Source organism: Apaloderma vittatum, unplaced genomic scaffold, assembly GCF_000703405.1.
Source record: "Apaloderma vittatum isolate BGI_N311 unplaced genomic scaffold, ASM70340v1 scaffold21615, whole genome shotgun sequence".
Taxonomy (NCBI): Eukaryota; Metazoa; Chordata; class Aves; order Trogoniformes; family Trogonidae; genus Apaloderma; species Apaloderma vittatum.
In genome coordinates, this window is record NW_009717945.1 from 6,956 (window position 1) to 31,015 (window position 24,060).

At 38.0% G+C, this 24,060-nt stretch overlaps 1 protein-coding gene across 1 annotated transcript; it reads right to left on the reverse strand.

Moving 5' to 3' along the window:
- Positions 1-5,611: 5,611 nt before the first annotated feature.
- On the reverse strand, positions 5,612-23,784 carry PAPD5 (PAP associated domain containing 5). The gene is made up of 11 exons (XM_009870094.1): positions 23,661-23,784; positions 18,249-18,295; positions 15,374-15,494; positions 14,234-14,341; positions 12,534-12,662; positions 11,059-11,272; positions 10,110-10,236; positions 9,905-10,008; positions 8,040-8,227; positions 7,302-7,466; positions 5,612-6,003 (listed from the first exon to the last, which is right to left on the reverse strand). Exons 1-11 carry the CDS (start codon positions 23,748-23,750, stop codon positions 5,824-5,826), a joined length of 1,473 nt encoding a protein of 490 aa, XP_009868396.1. The 5' UTR covers positions 23,751-23,784; the 3' UTR covers positions 5,612-5,823.
- Positions 23,785-24,060: the final 276 nt, after the last annotated feature.

The following is a 24,060-nucleotide window of genomic DNA, read 5'->3' on the forward strand; positions in this document are numbered from 1 at the left end:
CTCACCAAATCTGTACCCATGGGTCCTCAGGCTTCCTCCACCACGACTCAAACGTATTCTTTAAAAGCCAGCTCTTGGATACAGCCAAGTGCTTTCTTCCTCAGCTGTTTTGTACTATGGGAAATGAGGGCTTCATTATACATAAGGATTAAAAAAAGATAAAAAAAATAAGCCTAGCATCCAAACAGACTGTTGAATCATGTGCCCAGAAACTAGCTCCAAATACAGATTTATGAGGACTAGTGTGACATATTCCTACTTCAGCCTGCTCAATTAACGAGGCTTACGGTTTTTTATTTCTCTTTAAAGAGCAACTGTAGCAGCAGGAAATATTCTTTTTAAAATACTATCAATCTTGATCCCCTTCCTGCTTCACTATAGCCTGTTGGGCAGGATTTGATAAATGCCATATTCAACACCACATCTCTGCTCTAGAAAAAAAAAAAAAAAGAGAAAAAAAAAAAGGGTGGACTCAAGTTCAGAAAGGAAACTGAATTCAGCAAGTTTAAATTATCAAAAGCTGTCAATGATTACGACGACATCTTGTGAAGAACTCGTAGCAGGAGAGAGCAGAACCAAGACATACCAGTACCAGTCTAATTACCAATGAACACTTCCACAGCCACACAAACCTGCTGTGGCACGCAGAAACCTTCGACATATCCGCATGGTGAGCAGACTCACTGCTTGGGTCAGTCAGGATCCAACTGGGAGTAACATCTGAGCAAACTGACTCACCTGAAGACTTGCAGCACCTCATTGTTCATGTATCTTGGAAGAGAGGAAGATGGCATTCCTCCAAACAGCTTTTACTCAGAGGATCTCAAAGATTTGTCTTCCCTTACTTTTTTGCATACGTAAGTGATTATCAGGATCCCATCAGCTTTTACCAAGTAACTATAGCAATCTCAAGATCCATGTTCCTTCTTTCCCCCAGTTTCATACATACCGGAGCTCACCACTAGTCGCACTGCTACAGGAAGGCACAAATGGGAACAGGCAACTTTTAAGCTAGCTACTGCCAAGGGAAAGGCCTGGAGAACTGTCGGGGCAAGGTGTCCTTCAAAGTAGTTTTTGGAGTCCACAAATCGATAAGATGGTCAAGGTGGGGAAATCCCTAAATATACTAAGAATTAAAACCAAAGCAGTTCAAAATAAATTGATCTAAATTTTAGAGTGGTCTGAAATGTAGATGAATTTGATCAAGCACCACCATGCTAAAAATGCCCCTGTAACTGCCATTTTCTGGCTCTTTTATTCCTATTTCCTTTTCAAGTGGGTAACTGACACAAACTTTGGGCTTCTAAAGAACCAGTAAGGCCACTGGAATTTTAATTCCGGTACTACTCAGGACATTGTTCGTTTAGTAACTTGCAAGGAACTCCTGGTGTTAGATAACTTCTCTGGGTTCATCTCACACACACCAACAATCAACATCTGAATATTAATTAGGCTCATAGCAAATTATGACAGTAACTTTGGCACAGGAAAATCTACAACTGTGATGTATTACAAAGCTGTTTTCAACTTACAGATGAAACCATGAACACATATCTGTACGAACTGCTGGCAAACGACTAATAGAAATATAGTCAAGACACATTTACACTTAGGTCACTACACCTGGAAAATATTTTTGAGGAAAACTTATGGAAATGCTACAGCTAGAGAATAAAGCCCTCAAATTTTGCACTTTCGAGAAAAAGTTTCAAGACAAGGTAAACTTGATTCTTAGAAAATTATTTTGCATTGTTAAGTAAAAGAATAAAGCTCCAGGTGTCAGCAGAATAAATAATCACTACTTTTGGCACTGTAGCAGTAGCTGGAATAATTAAATCTATGGAGTTTTACATAGGTAAATATACTCCCTTCTTGAGTAATTACATACTTTGTAATCTCCCATAGATTTTACTCTTCAGGAAATACAGTTCGAGTTGCACATTCAGTGTTAACATTTATCATGAGTTTTAATATTCACTGAGGTGTTGAATGGCTGGCTGCTTTTATTTACAGCACATTTTCAAGATGAGACTATTTTCTACTCACTTGCTCACATGATATTTAGGACGCGCTCATGATGACTCCAGATATAAACCAGAAAAGGTTCGTTTCAAAAGTAGATTTAAAAAGCCACCAACCACTGGACTACTAATTATTTTCTAAAGATTACGCTTTAGAAAAACAAATTAATTATAAACATTTAAAAACGTGAGCTGCAAATTCTGAGGAAGCTGCCCAGAACATGGAAGTCAGTGAGCTGAACCACATTATGTCTCACTAACAGGAGGATTTACATACATTTCAGCTTCCTTTCTGCAACAAGGTGTAAGACTGACAATTAAAAAAATTAATAACTACTTAGCCTTTAACTATAAACACCATTTGAACTATTCTTTATAAAGAAAAAAGGAAGAAAAAAGAAGAAAAAAACACCCTTAACAAATCAATCTAATGTCAAACAGGAAGATATTTAAACATTTCAGCTTATTTAGGTATCCCAGATGGTCTTTGGTAAGATACCAGCAGCAAGACTACAAGAACATTCAGTATGTGTACGTCTCCCTCCTGATTTCTGCAAGAAGAAAGACAACCAAAGTGAAGAACATACTTTTGTATTATCGACCATGCTTCAGCAACTATGCTAAACACAGTTTCTAGCTGACAGTAACTCAAATTAAACTTTTGCCTATTTCTCCAGTGCCCTCCTTGGCGTGGCAGCTGCCGCCCCGCAGCCAGAGCACTGCCCCTGAGCCAGAAGGCAAAGGAAACACATCCTTGCACAGATTTCCCATGTACAGTGCAGAGGAGAGTTAGAAAAAAAAAAAATACATGAAGAACCCTTTACACATGTATGTTGTTCTGCTTATCCTCAGGCACACAGACTCTGCTTCAGCTCCCCTGGAAGGCAGCACGGCAAACCAGGCCCACTCCAACAAAATAAGCTTCCAAACTGGCAGGCAGAGGCGGCCGGGGAAACGCTCGGGTACTACAACAAAGGTTACAAAGCACCTCAAGCGGTCTGCTCTTCCCCCGGTACTGTGAAGGGAAACACAGGGTAAGCGTCAAGAACGGTGATAAACTGCAGTAGTTAGATTAAACATTTATTTTTCATATATTCACAAAATCTTCACAAAAGTATTGAAACTCAAAAAGGAATTAGACTTGAGTCAAATACAGAGATGAAATGTACAAGACAAATGAGCAGGCAAACTAAAAGGTCTTGAAAGTATTTTACTTCAGATTGAAAAACGAACAGTTCAACTGTTCTGTTTAAATAAAGATTTGCAAGATATACAGTATTTTATGAATACAATGCTGGTCATTTGAGGCAATGTAAAATACCTCAATTTTTCCTTCATGCTTTTTTTTTTTCCACTTTTTTTTTTTTTTCTCTTTTAGAAAGATACTGTTTACCAAAAAGAAACTTGAGCAGTCCAGGAAAAGCTATTTTCCATTAAATTTATGAAAACCATAAATTGAGGCAAACCTAAGATTCCCAATGGAATCAAGATTATCTTCCCGCTACCACCACCTTAAAATTATCACATGCTTATTGGAACACTAATATCTGCACCCTAAGAGTACATTTGCTTTCAACGATGAGGGTGATTCTTTGAAAAACACTTCAGTGTGGTAAATGCGATACAGATCTTTGCAAGTATTAAGTTTTGGAACAGTTTTGCTAATAGCAGCTAACAATACTGGATTAATATAATTTATAAATAATTGTTCCCTAAGCGGTGAACATAAGTCTACACATTCACAATAATCTAAAACAAAATAAATACTGTTATTATGCATAATGTGGTACAACTTTTACTAGTTTCTAAGAACAAAACTCAACACCTTGTTGATAAAATTATCTGATCAAATTAAAATAAGAATCTAAAAAATTTAAAAGAAACGTTGTCAAATTAACATCACTTAAGCTTAGTGTCTGAGTAAATGTTATGACTTTTCATATTTTTGGAATACATATACTTTCCTTTTTGAAGTAAAACACTTTAATATGTTAAAAATGTTTATTAATTTAAGTGATGACATCAGTTCTGGTCTTATTTTAGCATTATTTTACTTTAAAGATCATTGCACTCATTAGTGCCTGTTAAAGGTCAGGTCGGTCTGTAGTATCCTCTAAATGTACATTAAAAAAAGTTTCTAGAAGCTTGCAGTACTTTTTATAAAAGCATCATCTCCAGAACAGCTGCATTAGATACAGCCACGTATGCCCAGTACAGACTTTCCTCTTTACAGAAATATGTGAAAGTAAATGCCACTTAACTTGCTACCACTGAAGTGTCCCAACTCCTGTTCCAAGCCACGCCTGGGAGTGTAATTACACATTGAAGCGCATTCATGGCATCGAAGTTACTGCAGCCTAGACTTGTAACGCGACTGAACCAGACAAATGCGGAGCTTAAATTAAAGGATTAAAGGTCAATGAAGAAATACCACCAGATATGAAAGGTTTGGGTCTTTAAGGCAATACAAAATATATTTCATTACTTGAAGTTGTTTTTTCTTTTTTCTTTCTTTTTTTAATAATTAAGTGTAAATATAAAAATGTCTAAGAGGGGAGTGAGAAAAAAATACTTTAATTGTAAAATTTACTTAAAGCTTCAACAGTTATAATCTCCTACAGGAGTTAGCAAAAATATAAAAGACAAAAAAACCCAGACCTGGAAGGGGGAGGGAAGGCACAAACAAAGAGGCATGGGATTAAAGCAGCCCAGGAATGCAAACGTCTGTAACAAACTGAGTTCTGTCGTTTGTTTTTTTAAAACCAAAAAGAAAAAGAAGAAAACAATCACCACCACCAACCAAACAAAAAAACCCACGTGGCCTTGTATTTCTTTAAAAAAAAGAATGTGTTGGGGAGAGACCACTAAGGGAAAGAAGAGAAGGATGCAACTCTAAAACCCCATTGCCTGAAATGATGGCACTCTAGAAAACAAGGTGAAGGTTACTTCTCGGAGATGACAAGCTCAGTGTCTCCACAAAGTACACGTACACTTTACACAAATGAAAAACTTCATTTGCCACCATAAACCTTTCTTTCAGAGGAACAGCTTTTGCAGATCAAATGTTCTATTAAAACTTTTAAATGCCAAAAAAAGAAATTCTGAGCAATATAACTAGTAATGTCTCTTTATATGGATGTTAAGATGACAATTCAGATTATTTTCCAAACTAATCCTGAGAAAAATTTATGTTTACAATTTAAACAGTAATGTTATGTAAAAAGTATTAACAAATCCACTATTACAAATGTCAGTTTTCCTATATGGTCATCTATATATACACAATAAAATGGTAAGTATATGCAAAAATAATAAAAAAATCATGCACAAATTACTTTCACCTTTAAAGGCTGGGTTTCCCTCAAAATACAATTTTTTGCTTTTTTTTCCTATTTTGTTTTATTTGTTTGTTACCACCCCCTAGACACACTGAGTACTACCTCTACAGGTCAGCATGAGCTGATGGGAAATACATTTATTTTACATTCAAGCTTTTATATCCTAAATGACCCTGTTGTAGCATATGACTTATCAAATGAGCAGCCTTTTTCCTCTTTTTTTTTAAAATGTTTTTCTTTTTAATTTTTTTCCTTTTTTTTCTTTTTTTTTTTCCTTTTTAAAATTTTTTTTTGCAGTGATCAATCTTCATGATCCGTTCCGTGGCGAGCTGGGAAAAAAAAAATGCAGTTGCTAATCAATGTCTGAACAGTCTGAAGCTCCGGAAGAGATCCAAGGAGTCACTATCAAACTATCCTGTAGCATGAGATCATTGCACACAGAAGAACAGTCATAAAATAGGCAACTATCTACAAAGGTCTGAAAGGGCCGCATCCCTCTTGTGTTTCCTCTTTTTGCCGTGGAAAAACTGATGGTGTGATTTGCTGCCTTGATGCTGTTTGTTTGTGACTGAGGTACCGTGGCTTGAGTTTGTTGGACCTTGGAAGCCTTTGTTAGACGAGCGAAATAACCGTGCAGATCCATGCTGTAAAAGAAAGAGAACATGGTAAATTAGTGCTAAAGAGAAAAAAAATGCATGGCAATTACACAACCCTGTTTCTTGACAATGAGGACGTTAACTCACCAGAGTGTTACACTTGAAAAAATTCATATGGCAAAAGAAGCTAGGCCATTGGTTAGACAGCAGCACAGCACCATGAATCTTCCACTTTGGTGGTTGCAAACAAATGTTCATCTCTAGACCCAAAACCGTACGGGTCAAGAGAGAAGAGGAGAGCACTTCTAATTTCGAAAAGGACAGGACTGTTCTGTCACTCCCATTTTCCAACCACCACAGAAGTGTTTACAGAAATATAAATCTGTAATCCAAGGTGCCAGCTGAAGATGGCATCGGCTTCTGTGCAAAATTACCACAACACAGTTTTAAGACCAGGACTAATGTTATACCCCATCTTTTTACAGATGTAGAGTATCTCAGATGGTGCATATTCACATTCCAGTACCAGAACGAGCTGTGTGGAACACTGCAGCTGCACACTTCATGGCATGGCTGAGGCCTAGTTTGTAAACTGGCTCGTTACTAGCTAGAGATGGATCATCAGCAAGCAAGAGGCAAATCTTCAGAATTACTTTCCAGGAATAATATTTCAGAAGATTCCGGACTATTTTTCATACATTAAAGAAGTCCTAAATTCTGAAAAAGCATAAAAATTTAAACTGCATGTATCCTAAGTATTTTTTATAGAGAGGCATATAATATTTCCTGATTACTGAGCTGTCATAGAAGCATCCTTTAAGATGAGAAATCCCTTACATGCATATGCTCTGGTACGTCTCATCATAATGGTATTTTTGTCTTTAGGTAGAAATGGGAGGAAATTTCATGTATCAGCAAGAAAACCTCATCTCCCTTAATGACAGACAGTTCAACAAGTATCAACAGCTAACAGAGCAGCCGGGTTTTTTTGCTAACTGTTTTCCACTCTGTGTAGGCAAGTCTCATTAGTTATCAAATTCTGTCGTAAAGACTGAAGTGCTTTTCGCAAAGAGGAAATAGGTGTGATGTACATCTGGATTTTCCAAAACAAAATCAATCCAATTTTATCCGGTTTACAAGTGGGAAAGCCACTGTTGCAAACTCAGCTGTGTAAGCCAAGCAGAGACCAGGTGATCTGAGATAAAATCAGTGCTCAGAGCTTTCTAGTGGTTTAAAGAGGAGGTGAAAAATGCAGCGTTCCCTTTCCAGAGCAAGCTACCTTTCTGTGGAGGACGTGTAATATTCAAATAACTTGTACAGTTGTTGTTTGCAAACATTTCACAAACCTGAGATTTGTTCGTGTTGCTGGATGTATTGGCTGTTTGGCTATTTTGTGTTTTCCCACTTGACTGGGAGGATTCCAGTGACACTTCTTGTGACCCCACTCTGTTTGTGGTAGACTGACGACAACTCAACTGTTTAGAGGTTTTGCAAGGTGTTCCATCAGAATCCTTCAGGAAAATGTAAAGTATTAGTGAGTTTTTTGTAAGAGTGAGTTTTTCTACAAGTGAATTTTCCCTTAAAAACAAAGCTAGCAGTGGACAAAACTCAAAGCGTGTTTATTTTATTAGATACAAAAATTCTTTCAATCCAGAGATCTTACTGAGTAAAATGGAAAGATTTAAAAATGAATTGCTGCACAATTCTGATTTTGGGGTTTGCTTTTTAATTTTTAAAGAGAATTCCCAAACAGATTATTAAGGCCTCTTTTTTTAAAAAAAAAAAAGCATATGGCTTAGAACCACCAATTTTATTTTTTTCCAAATACAGTTTTCCTAGAGAAAAGAGGGCTATGTAAATTTGTACCCACTGTATTCACTTTCTGCATGCGGTGAGTCAAAAACACACTGCAACTTACATGTGCATAAATTGCATAAGAGGCAACATCTTATGCAAGTTAGGATTCTGGATGAAATAACTAACTAGGACAATGAGCTTTCAAAATGTATTCTGTGGCAATATACATCAGGAAAAAAACCCCCAAAGTAACCAAAAAACAAAATCGGAAAACCTCCAGTACTTACTACATCACTAGAGCTGGACAGTGTAGACGAAGATGATGATAAAGGACCTGATGAAGAATTTGAAGAATGTTTACTAAGGGTTTCTGAAGTTTTATTTCTAGGTTTTCCCAGTGCTTCATTCTCTTCAGCAAGATTATTGTTGCATTTGTCTAGCTGCTGAGTATCTACTATCAAGGTTACTCCATTACCTATTAAAAACAAAAGAGAAGCATCATTGTACATTAGCTGCTAAAATATGCTGGGTTTTTTTGTAATATACCCACTCCCATATTATACACCTCTGGTACCCAGCAGGACACGTACAGACATGTGCAGGCGCACACACACACGTGCCCGTGCCTGTGCGCCCGCCCTGCGTGCAACAAGCCAACGCCTCGCGGAGCGTGTGCTGGTTTCCTGGCAAGATCCATTAACGAACGCTCTGCAAACCGCCAAGCACTACCCACAGTTCAAGATAGAAACTAGACAGATAACACATGGAAGAAGGCAGTAACAAAGTTCAGACGTGCTGCTTAGTAAGATTGTTTCGTGGCACGCTTGAGCAGCACTCAACTGCACAGCCTGAAATTCTGGTCCTGTATGCCCAATGCTCAGCAGCTGGAGCTGCTAGGGTCCTAAGAACTTCCAGTAAGTCTGGTTGCTTTATATGATACCCTACACTGAACATATGAGATACAGAGCTCTCATATCTCACTAGTTTCTACCTTAATTAAATAAAATAAAGTTTGAAACTTAAATCTAAACTAGATGTACAAGATGACCACTACAACTGTCATCATTAACTTCCTGATGCAAGGTTATTTTTATTTTTTAATTACTGCTTTACATAAGACATCTAGGAGTTACTCTGATTTATATAATGTACATTTGTTGCCCCATTAGGTGTATTTGTATATAAAGTTTACGACATACATCACAACGGGTAGCTAAGGATAGCTCTGGAGCTCGTGGGACTGAACCGTGGTCATCTGCCGTTACCGGGGGCGCAGCAGTGCCACAGGGCTCTACCGACCACCCAAACACGAAGGGCCCAGAAGCACATTCGATTCACAAAGACAGTGAGGGAAATTACTGAGAAAAGCTTTTAAAACATATGAACAAAATCCCAGTCTAACCAAAAGACTGGGTAGCTCTGTTGTCATCTCTCATTAATCCCTAAGAAGACTCCTAGTAGGCAACATTCTAAAATTAATTGGAAAGTATTAAATTTTAACTTGAAAACTTCCAGCCAGGAGATGCACCTACATCAAGGGAATGGCAACTGCCTGGTGAAGTCAGAAGATGAGCAGTTAAAATGATGATTATAAAGAACATTTTCAGCAAGTTCTATGGCAAGATTTTGTGTGTTTTCATTTGTTAGTGACAAGAATTATGATTGATACTTCTCACTTAAATGGTCAATCCTGGTTTAAATACTGCTTCCGTCCACATACAATATATTAAATTTTAAAATGAAAAATAAAAGAACCACAGAGGGTAAATATTTAGATTTAAAGCACCATTTCCAGTAATCCTTTTTAAAAGGTTGTCCACATCGAAAGGACACAGGGAGGGTGACAGTAACAACATGTGTGACTTAAACTGTAAGTTTTTTAGAAGTCTCCTTTTGCAAGCCAGTGCTCTTTACAGACCTCTATGCCAACCAAATCTATCGGAGTAGAGCAAAGACGTGGTACAGCTATTTTACTCTTGCACAAATCTAACTGTTCTGGATGAGAACACAAGCACAATTCCATCTGAGCAAAAAAGTAAATTCATACTAAGATGCACACATTGCCTTACATGAGGCAAAAGCAACAACACAATCTACATGATGAAAATATGCCGGAAGCTTCCCCCGCCAGCCGTGCTCAGGCAAAACTCACCGTTACACGAAGACTCTGTCCTACTCTGCATTCCCCACTGCTTTGATATCCAGTCTCTGTATGTTGCCACTTCTTGCGTTACTCTAATGATTCTACCCAATATACTGTAAATCAGGAAAAAAACCAAAACCGTCACCACAACTCATTTTTAGACACACAAAAATATAAGCAAGTAATGTCTGAGATTCAGACTCAAAGAACTTACCTTTCCGTTTCGTTGTTAGGGTAATACTTAGCTATTGGGGAAACTGCATGGCTCAAAACAACATAGGCATAATCAAAAGCCTGTTTTACTTGCATGGCACCATAGGAACTCCTCCCAACATCATTACCTTAAAATAAGAATATAACTAAATAAATAAACAAGACCAAAACCATGGTTAACTCCTTTCAGATAGGAGACAGTAATATTTTTTTAACTTGCCCTTAGGTCCCAACAGACTGCAATTACCTCTTGTAGAACAGGATTAATGAAGTGTAAGTATTTGAAGAGCTTCAAAGACCTATAGATATTTACATGCACAGAAGCCCAAAATGGCAATTCTCTGAGTAAAAGTGCAATACATGAAGGAAAAAAAACAAAAATCCTGCACTGCATACATTACAAATGTAAGAGTACTGTCCTGGATGGCATTTTCCAAGATCAGAAATACGTTAACTCTTTTCCACGAACAGCACTTGGCTCACCATTTTGGAAACCACCTATGCAAGTCAACCATCAACCTTAACCTAACGGTACAGAATTAAACCACTACGTATTTATGTGATCCTACAGAGCCAAACAGGAGAGAGCGCCCAGGAGCGTGTGTATATTAATAAAGTGCAAATGGGACATCGGCAAGCACAAGCTTGAAAGGGACCTTGCCCATGCTCAGGCCCACGTGGCCTCTCTGCTGTCACCGCTGAGCACGTGGGGGTTGCTGGGGTGCCTTCCCCTGCTCTGGCCCTCACTGCAGTACTGGCAGGCTCTTGGGTGAGACGTCTTAAGAAAATTGTTGTGTTCTGGGTGCATCTTGTGGTCACAGATATGAATGAGGTGTTTCTGGATTTTGGTGGTCATTCTCTGCCATTCTTTGATTTAACTCCTCTGGATTAAGCATTTCCCTGACTTCTTTTCTTAGCCAGTATGCTAAATCTTGGTTTATGAAGGATACCTGGCTGTAACGGATCCTCGATATACAGCATTGATGGTCTGTAGCCATCCAGCATGCTTTTTTGTACTTCATCCTTGGCAACGTAAGAGCCACCATCCTTTATTCGGATTCCAGTCTTCAGATAATTGAAGTGACGTCCATATAATTCAAAAAACTCTATTAAAAGAACACCATAGTTGGCATTGGGCATACAGGCATCTTCCCTGGGATGCAGCTATTAAGAAGAGAGAAGAAAAATCATTTTCTTAAGACTTCAAGTTTCAAGTACCTTTAAGTGCCTTTTCTTTTTCACAGAAACATGTCTAAATACAATAATAACATATAACATATAAAGCAAAGATGTCTAAATATGCCATTTTCCATTGATAAAGCAGTTTTGCATCTTTAAAACAAGACTTTATGCAAACTTCTATAACCTATTACTTCTTAAAAATAAAGCTGTCAAGTATTAATGTTTTTGTATTTGAAATTTGAGTTCAGCAAGAGAACTTTCAGCACTAATGGTAAGGTTCTTGTAAAAAAGCAAGGGTATTTGCACTTCACACGCCTGGATTTGCAATACAAATACAGGCTTCTAGCACATACAGCTATAACATGTTATCCCCTCTACTGTTAAGGATTCAGCCTGAGAGATTATGAACAAAACCAGTTCATAGTTGTAATGGATACAAAATCTGACTTCTTTTTTGTTTTTTTGCAGAGGCAAATGGAAATGCTAGTATCAATGTAAGAAAAAATTAGGAGAGATTCTTGTTTCTTTCAAAAAGGTAGGCCTGTTGCCTTAATTTCTTTTGTGCTAAGCAGACAATTGCAATAGCACTCAGCAAACATAGAGTTCCATTTCAAAACTCAGGTTTAAAAGTAACTACTATCTGGAAAAGTACAGATATACACAGACACAGTTATACAATAACATTTAGTACAAGAAAAAGAGGTTGATAAAGCCAGAACTCAGCTACCTGGTATTTCTACAATATTCCTCTCCCCCAGGCAGAACAATATAGATTTAGCTCACGCATTTTGATCTCTCTGATTTAAGAGAAAGTTTTAAAGCATGTTTATTTGATACCAGCTTAAAAAAACTAGATGAACAAGCAAAATTCCGTTGCATTCACCAAAGCACATACAGTGTGTATGACCTGGAAAACAAGTGTTATAAAGGACAGCTGCATCTAACACTGTAGCTTGTTCCAAATAAGTCACATAATAATAAAGTTATTTTACCATGAATGACCCATGCGCCTGATATGGACACACCAACAGATGTTCTAACCATCTCTAATTCCAAAAGCACCAGTATAGAGGAAAGACCAGAAAATGGAAGAAAGAACAGAAAACAGGTGGATATGTCTATTTTTGAATGAAAAGGGGCTGCAAACGAACAAACAGGATAGCTTAAATGATTAAAGTTAAGGATTGATTAAATTCCTTCTTAATGTATGTCCTTTTGCACCAACAGAGGTCATTAAGCTTACCTGAAGGAAACTGACAGCCATTAAAAAAAGACTATAAGAACCGATTCCACCTGTAAATACTTCATTAAGGTCCCTCTGCAACAGGAACTGTTTCAATACTAAAACTAGATACGGTAACACAGGATATTTCTGAAACAGAAAAACAAAGGTGTTAGGACACTGTGATGCATATATACAAGAGATGCTAGGACAGCATATTGAAGCTATCTGGTACATTAAGGCTCAAAGCTAAGTATAATTTTAAGTTATTCTTTTTAGTAACAGGAAAAGTCAAGTGCTCTGCCTGTGATCAACATGGTTATTTTACCTCTTCAATTCCGGTGACATAGGTTAACAGGAGAAAAAAGTTATTACCTCATAAAATCAGACTGATTTTGAATATATAAATATGCTTCCTTTTCTTATACAAGTAAAAAGGAAAATAAAGGAAGAACTATGCAGATATCCACATCTGTAACATCCTTTCTGCTACAACCAAGGTGACACTCCAGTGTGGACTGAGACTTCTGTCCTGCAAGCACTTCAGATGTCCAGTTTGAAACAGTATTTCAGAGTTAGTACATCCAGATAACATTTTCAAAGGAACCAAATACTTACATTTGTGTAACCGGGCACAAGAGTCCTCACTAGCGCAAGGCTTAAGCAGAAGGTTTAGAAAAGCACACAGGTAAGACTACTCAGACTACTCTACTGAAACCAAGGACAGAGATTTTTCTCTTGTGTCCTTCCACACGTTAAAGAAATAGACCCTGCAGAAGCAACCTGAGCTACTTTCATGCGTGCTAGTAAACATACATATTTAATATAGACTGAAAAACAAGATTCAACTCATCAGCAATTGAAAAGCCCCCAAAATTTAGAAGTCTTCTTCTCAGTGACATCATTAAAGCAGATGTATGATTTTAACCTTTGTGATTGAGAGTCAAGCGCTTGCTTTATTCAAATTTACAGTTTTCTGAAGGAGTTTTACTTGTCTAGCTACTGAAATATTTTGATTCTCCTGCTGTCCATTTATTCAGTTAAAATGAAGGACAATATGGAAGCACTTAAGTGAGACTGAACTGTGCTTCATCTTCCTCCACAAAACATGAAAACCCAAGAAAATTTTCTACAGTTTTTATGAGACATTTGCTATGAGTGTCCAATGCACTTGAATAGAGGAAGGAAAGGAAAAGAAAGGAAAATAGTGTAAAGATACTTTGAATCTTTAAATACAAAAGCACTTTAATCTTAACAAAATGTTCCCATACATTAAACACAAATAGCTGTAATGTATCTATGACAGAGATATTACTGAAGCCCTGAACAGTAATGTAGTAAATATAACTTATCCTACTTAATTAGCATCTGTAACTGAGAACACATTCAATCTAGAACAAGATTATTCCTACTTTCTCAGGTATATGTGGTTATTTACTAATTCTAAGTTCAAGGAACCACAGTTGCAAGTGCAGGTATTACTGCGTTTTCCTTAAGTCAAGGTATCATTGTAACTTTTCTATACTTTCTTTGCACATTTTAGTATCTTCAGGCCTTTTGAAACAATATATCTAAAGAACACTTAGGCAGTAGTATGAGATAATAAAAAAGACCAGCGACTGAAAGTGTATTTCTCATAAGAATGCAGTTAAAGTAAAACAGAAAAGCAAATTACGTCATCAAATATTCAGCTCTGTAGTTCTATCACAGTGTTGCCTGACCTTGATAAAATCTTTGATGAGCTGGGCTGCTTTAACCCCGTTCTGTACATTAAAGCTTATATCAACTTTTACTTCAGTAAAGGAATCTGTCAGTTTAATAATAGGTACCTGCAAAAGAAAGACAGGTTAAGTCAATACAAATTTCCAAGACACATTCGGTTTCATTCATGCTTATATGCAACAGCACAACTGAAATAAATGGTTTATGAATTTCTAGAGAGAAGTTCAATAAAAGAGGACTCCTGTCTATTCAGGAACTCACTCTCCGTGCCAATCTGTTCACATATTTCTAACTCACAAATGCTGTTTTCAATTTACTATCCTGTTTAACAGAACTCAAAACTTCCATCTTCAAAATGATTAGTTTTAAATTGGTTTGAGTCAGGGTTCCTGGTGCAGAAGCACAGTTCTAGTGGGAAAAACAAACACCAGAGGGAGACAAATGCTTAAGAAATAAAAGGTAATACACAGATACTCTTAAGAAAAGACACACTCTTGTGTGACTCTGGGTCATTGCTTCCTCATGAAAATTATCTTCAAACGAGATGCACAAGATATTGAGAGCCCTCTGACGAATCTCCACCTGACTTTCTCTAATTACCTCTCTCTACTAATAATAGCCATCAATTAGATACCTCTTCAAACCCCAACACTCTCACATACTCTTAGAATTAACAAAACGTAGGAAGTGACAATGGAATTAATCCTATCCTGCATAAGACATACCATTACATATTTATACAAGGTCGTAAGCACTTCTATATGAAAATGTGTTATGCCTGCTTACTTGCAATAAGATAAAATGAATAATTTACTTATGTACAAATTCAGTCCAGAAATTCCGTCTAATCGCAGTAATTCATGACAATGACGAGTATAATCTCACTTAAAAGCAAGTGTACCTTGTGCAGAATGGAAAATCAGGTGACTTTCTCCAACAGAAAAAATGCTTCTGTTGCGGCACTACCAATTATTTTGTCAGTAACAAAAACTTACCAAATACAAAGGTTCTACTGGCTCTATTTCAAATTTATCTATAAAATAGCTTCTACTTATGAAAATGCATCCGTTTAACCAGGATCTTTCTTTGATTAGAAATTTAGCTTAGAACACAGAAACACCCTCTTCCCCCAAACTTACAGTTGCTTTATCTAAAACCTTTACTGAGTTTTCATCTGCTACATTGTGCTTTCTAAGAGCTTCCTCCAGGGTCCAAAGAGGTAATGTCTCCCATTTTCCAAACACAACTAAATCAATATCACTGAAATGGAAAGAAAATAAAGATTTACTCAAATTAAAAGCCCAATACACTTGAAAGACAAACAACTGACATCCACACATAATTTGAACAGAGCTGACAGAATGTAGCTTAACCAAATAATTTATTCTTAATATTCTGAGGAAAGGGGTGGGGATGAACTCTTGCACTTGAGCAACCACAGAGCATTTCAGATTAGCAAGCGCAGGGGACAGACACACACACAAACCAATTGGGCTGCAAAGCTGGAGATCAGTCTCCTCAGGCCACGCTGTCAGCAGAGAGAGATCGGCTTCTTCAGAGTGATTTGGAGCAAGAAATTAACTTCTTGTGAATCACCCCCTTTGGGCTGTAGTAATCAGTACCACCGATTTCACAGCTTCTCACTGAACGGGGAAGTCCCGCTGCCCATCCTCTACAGGCCTTTCTCCTCCTTTGCTCTAGGTACGCTGTTTGCCTAATCCACAGCAAATCAATCCAACACTCTAATAGGCCTGGTGGAAACCAGCCTCCTTCCCCTCCAATTTAGAAAAAAAACCACAAAAACATTCTGGGGTAATTTCCTGCTTCTTTGCATCTCAAGAGTTGGTTTTCTGGGTGATCAGAGCCCCAGTGGGCATATGGTAAGCAGCTGGCCCACAGTGCCAAGAACAGGGCACAGGGAAGAAGAATAAAATGTGGCAACTTCAATTTCAGGAAGCAACAGGCTGTTAAATAAGATCAAACCATCTAATTAACTTCACTCATTAGCTCAGCTCCTTGAAGAGGTGTCTCCATCTCACTACACTTCCTCCCTCTGCACACACATTCATTCAGCTACACAGGGAGCTGACACTCTAATTCAATGCCTAAACTCAAATTCAGAAAGTGACTGGTGTCCAAACAGAAGCCAGTGAAGGCTACTGTGAGAGCCTGAGCTCTTTCCTCTTTGCTCCCCAGCTGTTTGTTTTGATTTCCCCTGCTTGCTGGAAACACAAAGGAGGCGAGCATATAGCCCTGTAGTTACACTAGCAGGCCACTTCAGTGACACTGGAAAACTGCGGAACAGAAAACACCACAGAGTCCCCCCTCAACAGATTCTTCAAGTCTGCTGATTCACAAACACCCCTGCTTCAACAATCTCAAAGAAACTACATCTGCGTTAGATAAAGTATCTCTTGCCAGCGAGCAGTGCCAGCAGCAGGCAAGTTCAGCAGCAGTTCAGCTGCATACCACTGAGCTGACAAGGACAGGCAGCACTCAGCCAGCTTCAGGAAACTGTTCAAAACCTGCTTGGAGAGCAGGAAATACTGCTGGACACTTCTGAACCAAACTAAAGTTAAACCTGCTACTGATGCTGACAGTTAACAACGGGAGCCATTTTTCTGATGCACATGAAGCAGTTCCGCTGTCACCTGCAAAATAACACGGAGATCCAGCAGCTCAACCCAAACCCTCAGTATCAGCTTAAGCGAAAGGAATACTGGGCAAATTCTGACACAGAGTAACAGAATCAAAAAGACACTGTGGGTCTTTTTGAATCCTAGAACCTGAAACCTAAATTAACTATACTGCTACTGACAGGTAGAGAAAACCTAGGGCAAAGGGAAGCTTTGACAGAAGGCAACAGTGTAATGGCCAACATGCAAATGCTGGTTATATTTAAAGTCTGGCAAGTACTGCCACAGGAAGGTTCTTCTGTGGGTTTATGCGCTGTGTCTAAGTGGTCTGCATTTGTTCTCCCCCAAAAACTCAGCTGAAACAAACCTTGAGGAGAGGCAGTGTACAAAACCAAACAGCCAGCAGCAAAGTGGTGTTGTTACACCAGTTTCCCAACAATCAAGCAAACATAGAGAAGAACTACTGCTATCAGTCCTGTAGACAGGAATATCTCTCTCTTGCATTATCAGCATCCAATCAAGTTTAATCAAGCTTATTTAAAAATCAATGAAAAAAGACCACAAATGGGGCCAAACTGAAAAAAATGTGTATTCTGATTTTCCAAACAGAAATGAGCAATTCAGCTTTCCAGCAACTCCTTAGACTAAAGTAGATACTATAGCATCTGTCAGGCACTTTCCTTTTGAAAGAGAGATGAAATGACAACTCGGGTATCCACCACTTGCAGTCAGGACTAGTTATTAGTTCCTCGTGTTCCTGAAGTCAGGACCTCGACTCACATTACTATTTAAACGTGTTTATCCCCTGCAGCTATTTATGTCTTTCATTCAGTTTCTACTTAATTGTCAAAAATACTATTTCTACACAGAAGATACTACTGTCACTGAGTAATGACTTTTCTTTACGAAAACTAGTAATTTGGAAAAGAGAGATGTTGACTATTGTACAGACTTCACAAAAGATGCACACAAAATTGTATTTTCTTTCATCCAATCTTTTCTGTTCAGTGCTAACATTATCATTAACAACATAACACTAAATGCTTCAATGTAATCATCTGTGGAGATGAAATTCTAGCTTTTCTTTTAACGCTAATCTCTCATTTTGGTTCAGTCATTTAATGAAGCCAAATCACGAAAGAAGCTTTTTTTGACAACGTGGTAATTCAGATCTCTCACCAACACATGCAAAATCTATACAGACACATATATTTTAATTAACAGTCTTAATTACTGTATTTCCATACACTTTGCAGAGTACTAATAGCTTATCACTTTCTTAATATAACAGATACACAAATAACACAGGTATTGAGAGATCAGACAAATCACTGCTATCTTTTCTCTTGTATAGATTTTACACTGAAAAAATACTAACCTTGTAGGTAAGTATAAACCAGTTTTAAAACTTCCAAATATCTGCACCTGAAACACAAGAAAAGGATATATGAAAACAAATTTTCAGGCTTTAGAACACAAAGCAGCTCTCCTAAACTGTTTGTAAAGGCTGGTTACTGCTACCCTCCATTGGCAGACTTTGGTATTGCTGAGAGGAACATCCTGAACAGAAGCACTCTTTTCTCTTAAAGCACTTCGGTCTTCAATGTAGTATAAGCAGTTAATCTTCACCGTTATTACCCACAAAAGGTTAGTAACTTTGACTTTTCTATTGCAAAACCTTCTTTGCAATGTAAAAATTTTCATTATGACCAAATTTGGCAAAAAAACATAATTCAAAAGAATTTAAAACACTTTAGAATGATAGAGCATTAAACAACCATCAGTATCAGTTCAATTTACTTTTTGCTTTCATATTTCAAAATCTAATTTCATATACCTTCGTTGCTTTGCATGCTTTAAGAAAAATAAAAAATATATCATGAGACTTTTCCCCCCTGAATTAGAGAGCAAGTAGAACACCTCTGTTATTTCTGACTGAACAACAAACAAAAAACATTTCATGAAGTTTCACATACCCCAATTTAGCTTATTCTGCCGGAATTTTACTACCACTGGAGGTTTAAATTACCAGGTTTCCATAGTAAGCTGTCCAAAAGCATGTTCTCATTAACTCAGCCAAGCCTCACAGGAAGGCTGGACTCATGCACTAAGTCTCAAAGCAGGGGAATGGTGAGACTTAAAAGTAAAAATATCTACACATTTGGACTAATTTTCAACCAGTCAGTCTTCTGGTGTGTTTCCCAGAGCCACCTTACAGACTTGTGTGTTCTGCTGTAACGAGGCTCATACACACACAGCCAGCTCTCTGCACGTCCAGCGACCCACTTTTTATGTTCTTCTCCTTTGGGATAAAAAAGGAGGGGAAGACAAGAGAAGATGATGCTTTGCAAGTAAGTGTCTTAACATTTCAGTAGACTGTGTAGCAGTATGAGTGCTTCCTCTTCATCATTTTATATCACTGCATTCGTTTCACCACTCCATTCCCACCCTCAACAAAAAGCACATGCTGGCAGTAAACTTACTGTTGAAAGTTCATAGCTTCTCAAACTAGAAAATACTGCAAGAGATTCCACACAACTATCATCAACACTCTACTAGATCTTGACAAAAGCATCAAGGCTAAGAACATAATAATGATAATTTTACTATTTTTAATCCAGAACAATAATAAAAGCATCTTCTGTGAAACTAGGTTCAGTCAAACCAGGATTTATCTGGCCACCAAAAACCTCTTGAAAGTGATTTTGCACAGTAAAACAACTACTAATGGGTTTGGGAAAAACTAATGCTTTCAAATCATCAAACAAAACAGTGTGTTCAACTGAACGGCAAAGAGATCCTTTATTGAATAAACAACCCTGAAAGTATTCATAAACTTACTGATACAACATATATGACCTTTACTGAAAGGAATGAGACAACATCTGCTGTTTAACAATAATTTGGAGTATAAGAAACACTGAATTATTACAAAATAAACCCACACCCACACTTCAATCCCTCTCACAAAGTCTGAAAACGTGGAAAAGGAAGAGTGGGAAATCGCAACAGAAATTTCAAAGGATTTTGATTTATTATTGAGTTGGAATTTAAACTGTTGAAGCTCTGTAGCCACGTACATGTTTAAAGCACCCCATATATAGGACACTTTTATGACTTCAGAGACGTGAGCATTAGTTTTTGTGGTGTGCCAACACTGCCAATTATGTTCTTATTCTACGTGGATTGCGTTTGCATTCACAGGATAACTTAATACTTCACAGTACTGTAATGGACTCCACCTACTCTTTCACATTATTGTTACTATTAATCCTACATTTCTGCGAACTTATTCATATTGAATTCCAAAGCTCCTGAAGGAATAGTATGTGTCCAAATATGTCCTCACTCTGTGCCAACAGAACTCGGAAACCCAAAAACGCTTGTAAAGTCCTTTGCTACCAAAATGTCTCCACCAAAACAATACAGCCAATTTAAATTTCCCTTTCTTCTATATCATTGAGCAGAATTTTCTCAAGTTTGTCAAACTGAACAGAGTTCATCTTTCAACTTCCATTCCCAGTCATAGTCTTTTCGTAACTGAGGTGCATGAAATATGCAGCCATACCTCTTCTCAGATCTACAAGGCCACACAGCACTTGCACATGAAGCTGAGGGCATTAGGACAAGCGTATCCTAAATTCCACTATATAAGTACTTATTTGCTCAGTAATTAAATTTTCATATTCAACTGGTCAGAAAACTTTGTAGTAAAATGCTTTCACTTAATGTTTTGGGTTGTTCAGTTTCAGTGTAATTAAAGCCTTTCTTACGGTCAGAGACTTGCTGATGCCAAGAACAGTTCTCACTTACTAGGAATGTTTCCTTCTAAGCACATTCCCTTGAGTAAGAGAGCAAATGACACAATTGCTAACTTCTATAAATAAAGGAACAGTTTAAGATACCTAGTTTTACCCTTCCTCCATCTGCTTTTTCAGCCTTTTCCTAAGTGGAACGGGGGGGGAAAAAAACAAATGTGCACAGACACATATCCTATGCTCCCTCTACACTTAGATTCATAAGGCCCAGTTTTCCTTTTCTTGGTACCTGATTTTTATTATAGGGTACGTGTTTAGTGAGAAACTACAAACTTAATGTGTATGTTTAACTTACAAGTTTATTTTAGCTGGATTCACTGACTCAAAATGGATAGTTTAAACATTAACTTCTCGCTTCATGGTAGGCTAAGGCTGAGGACATTGGACCAGGTAACACTCCACCTTCTCAGGGCACGTACTTAAACCTCACAAGTAGCTAAACCAACACAGATTTTTAAAAGGTCAGCGATTAACTCAAATGACTGAAAAATTACAACGACTGACTGCCAGAGTTGAACAGAGCTCAGCTCAGCAGTTGAGTTCCCAAGCAGGTATGTAAAGTAAGTATTAGAAAAATCACATTACAGTAATTTCCAGATTACAACCTGGTGTGCTGCTCTCCCCATCCAGTTCCCTTCTAGCCTCCAGAAAACAGAAGGGCATACAAGAGGAGAATTCTTCCTTAACGTTAACAACAGCAGACAAAACGCAGTGTTAGGCTTTGAGGAGCAGTTACTGACTTGAGAAAATTAACTGGCATGGTCCTGCTCTCTAACCTTTTCAAGAACAGCAAAGAAAGACAGTGATGGTGGTTTTAACTGGCAGTAACTGACAAGTCAACTTCAGTTCTCAACGACACGGTGTGTGCTTCCTCTCGGGCATGTTACAGCTAAGCCCAGTGGCCAGCTGTCACTTGGGGCACGGCTTGTAATTTGCTTCCCTTTCTTAATCAGATTATGGCTACAAAAATCAGTTTTGGTAGCTTAAAGACAGTATTTTCTCAAGGCCCCAAAGTCATATATGTATTTATATATACGTAACAACTATTTTTAATACAAAAGACATAGCTTTTACAGATCAAGTCTGTCCTACAGAGTATCTCTGGAAGCACTAAGTTCTTGTGCCCCGTTTAAAGTGCTATTAGAAACAAAGAAAGATCCCCTCATAATAAATCACAGAATCATGAGAGTTGGAAGGTGCCTCTAGAGGTCATCTAGTCCAACCTCCCTGCCAGAGCAGGATCACCTACAGTAGATCACACAATAACCCATCCAGGCGGGTTCTGAAAGTCTCCAGAGAAGGAGACTCCACAACCTCCCTGGGCAGCCGGTGCCAGGGCTCTGTCATCTCACAGTAACGAAGTTCTCCCTCATATTTAGATGAACCTTCTTGTGTTCCAGCTTGTGTCCATTGCCTCTTCTTGTGTCACTAGGCACGCAAATTCATTCAGCCCACTACACTAAAGTCTGCAGCACACAAACTTGTCTTGGAGACAGTGGCATCATCTCTAGGCTGAAGCAATCACTTACACTGGTGAAATCCCCTACTACCAGACCTTGGCAGTGGGTATCACAGCAAGCACTGTTTCATACTCACCCTGTTTCCTGGACTTCTGCCTGGCAGCCCACAACTCCTGGTCTTGATTAGAATCTACAACACTGCGTCACTGGGTTAAAGGGGAACTATACAACACCTGTGAGATACGCTGAAGCCTCTTAGACAGTTCCCTTGGAAAGGTTCTTGGTTTTGCTCAAAGAGAAAATTACCAGATACGTGTAGTACTGATTAGCAGCTCCCTATAACTGTGCAAAGGCCGCCGAGTGGACAGTGCTCCTTCCCTATTACACGTCACTAATATGTTGCCCATAACAGCCTGAAACACCTTGAAAATGTGAGTGTACTCAACACAAAATCCACACACCATGTGCACACAGCTTACAGAGAATTCATATTCTGTCTTATTCTGTCAAGTTCTAAAAACACATTTCAAAAAAAAAAGAAAATTTGCAATGAACAGTGGGTTTAAGTCACTCACATCAAAACACTGTCTTTTACCGTGGCAGGATCAAAGAGCATTCCCTATACTAACGATGCTGCTGTCTGAATTTGGTTTGCTGTTGTGGCTAACAAGTCCTTATTTTCAGCTATTGTCTGCAGACAGATGGCTATGGCTACAAATCTGCATTCTGGAAATTAACATCCCGTTAGTAGAGGGATACAATTAAACTAGGTTGACTTATGCTAAAAATCCAACTGTGTCCCCATAAAATCATCCTGAGTTGCAAAAGTAACTTTTCTGGCTTCTCTTTAATGTAGTCTCTATTCAAAAAAGCATAGCTCTGCATCGGAGAAACTCCTCTTTGGACTGAATGAAGTATTAGGAAAACTCATCTCCAGTGGAAAGAGGCATTGCAGATTTTAAACTCAGCACACAGATGTACAGACTTGGTTGTTCCTGTACAAAAAAAATGGCTCCTTGAAATTTGTAAGATATGCCAATTTAGTTTAACTGCCCAGTAAAAAGAGCATGGTCCACATAATGTGGCATTGTTGGCATTCCACCTTTTAGCAGACTTCCTCAATACTGCAGGTCTTCTCGACTAGAAGTCACTTTACTAGTGAAGCTAGGAGTTTTGGAAGACCAGGTTCTTTTAAGTACGACACTTCACAAGCATGTATGCCTGATACATCCCCATTAATCTTAGTAAATAAGTATTAAAGAGCCTAAATGTTGCCACATCTATGCCCTTTCTTTTACTACAGTAAGTCTAGCTTATCTTTGTTCCTATGTGTGATAGAAAATGTTGACCTGTATTATTCTAGAAATAAAGATCATATCTCTTATTTGATCAGAAATCCCTTTGGGTTTTTTTACAATGGAAAAAGTCTTTTCATTATTCAACACTTCACAAAGTAAACAGGCACAAAATATTGCTTTTATATATTAAGAAACACAATAGTATCCTACTCACATCTGCATTAGGCCAGAGCTCTTTTATAACGTTTTCTATCCTGTTGACCACCTCCATCCGCATTCTCTCTTCTTCAGGTCTGGGAGACATATACTTATAAAAGTCAATGATTTCTTCATGAAGACTAGGGAGAAAAACAAAAACCAAAACACAAGAGAAAGTCAAGAAAAATTCCACAGGGGAATGAAATAGCAACTAGTCTAATCAATTATCCTTTTTAAGCTCCTAGGTACCTACTTAGTTAAGAGGCAGTTTAAAAGTAGCATGCAATTAAAAAAAATCCAGATTCACAAGCTTGGTAATGTATAGTTTCCCATTACCTTATTCCCTAGGTCAACGGCACACTGCATTTGCTCTAAGTATGGAAGCAAATCTAAATCCAAGCACCTTCAATTCACAA

Coding starts and splice junctions, on each gene's coding strand:
- PAPD5 (XM_009870094.1), bottom strand. CDS start 23,750: ATGTCTCCCAGACCTGAAGAAGAGAGAATGCGGATGGAGGTGGTCAAC. Junction 15,495..18,248: donor GGTTTATACTTACCTACAAG/GTTAGTATTTTT, acceptor TTTCCATTTCAG/TGATATTGATTTAGTTGTGT. Junction 12,663..14,233: donor TCATCAAAGATTTTATCAAG/GTCAGGCAACAC, acceptor TTTCTGTTTCAG/AAATATCCTGTGTTACCGTA.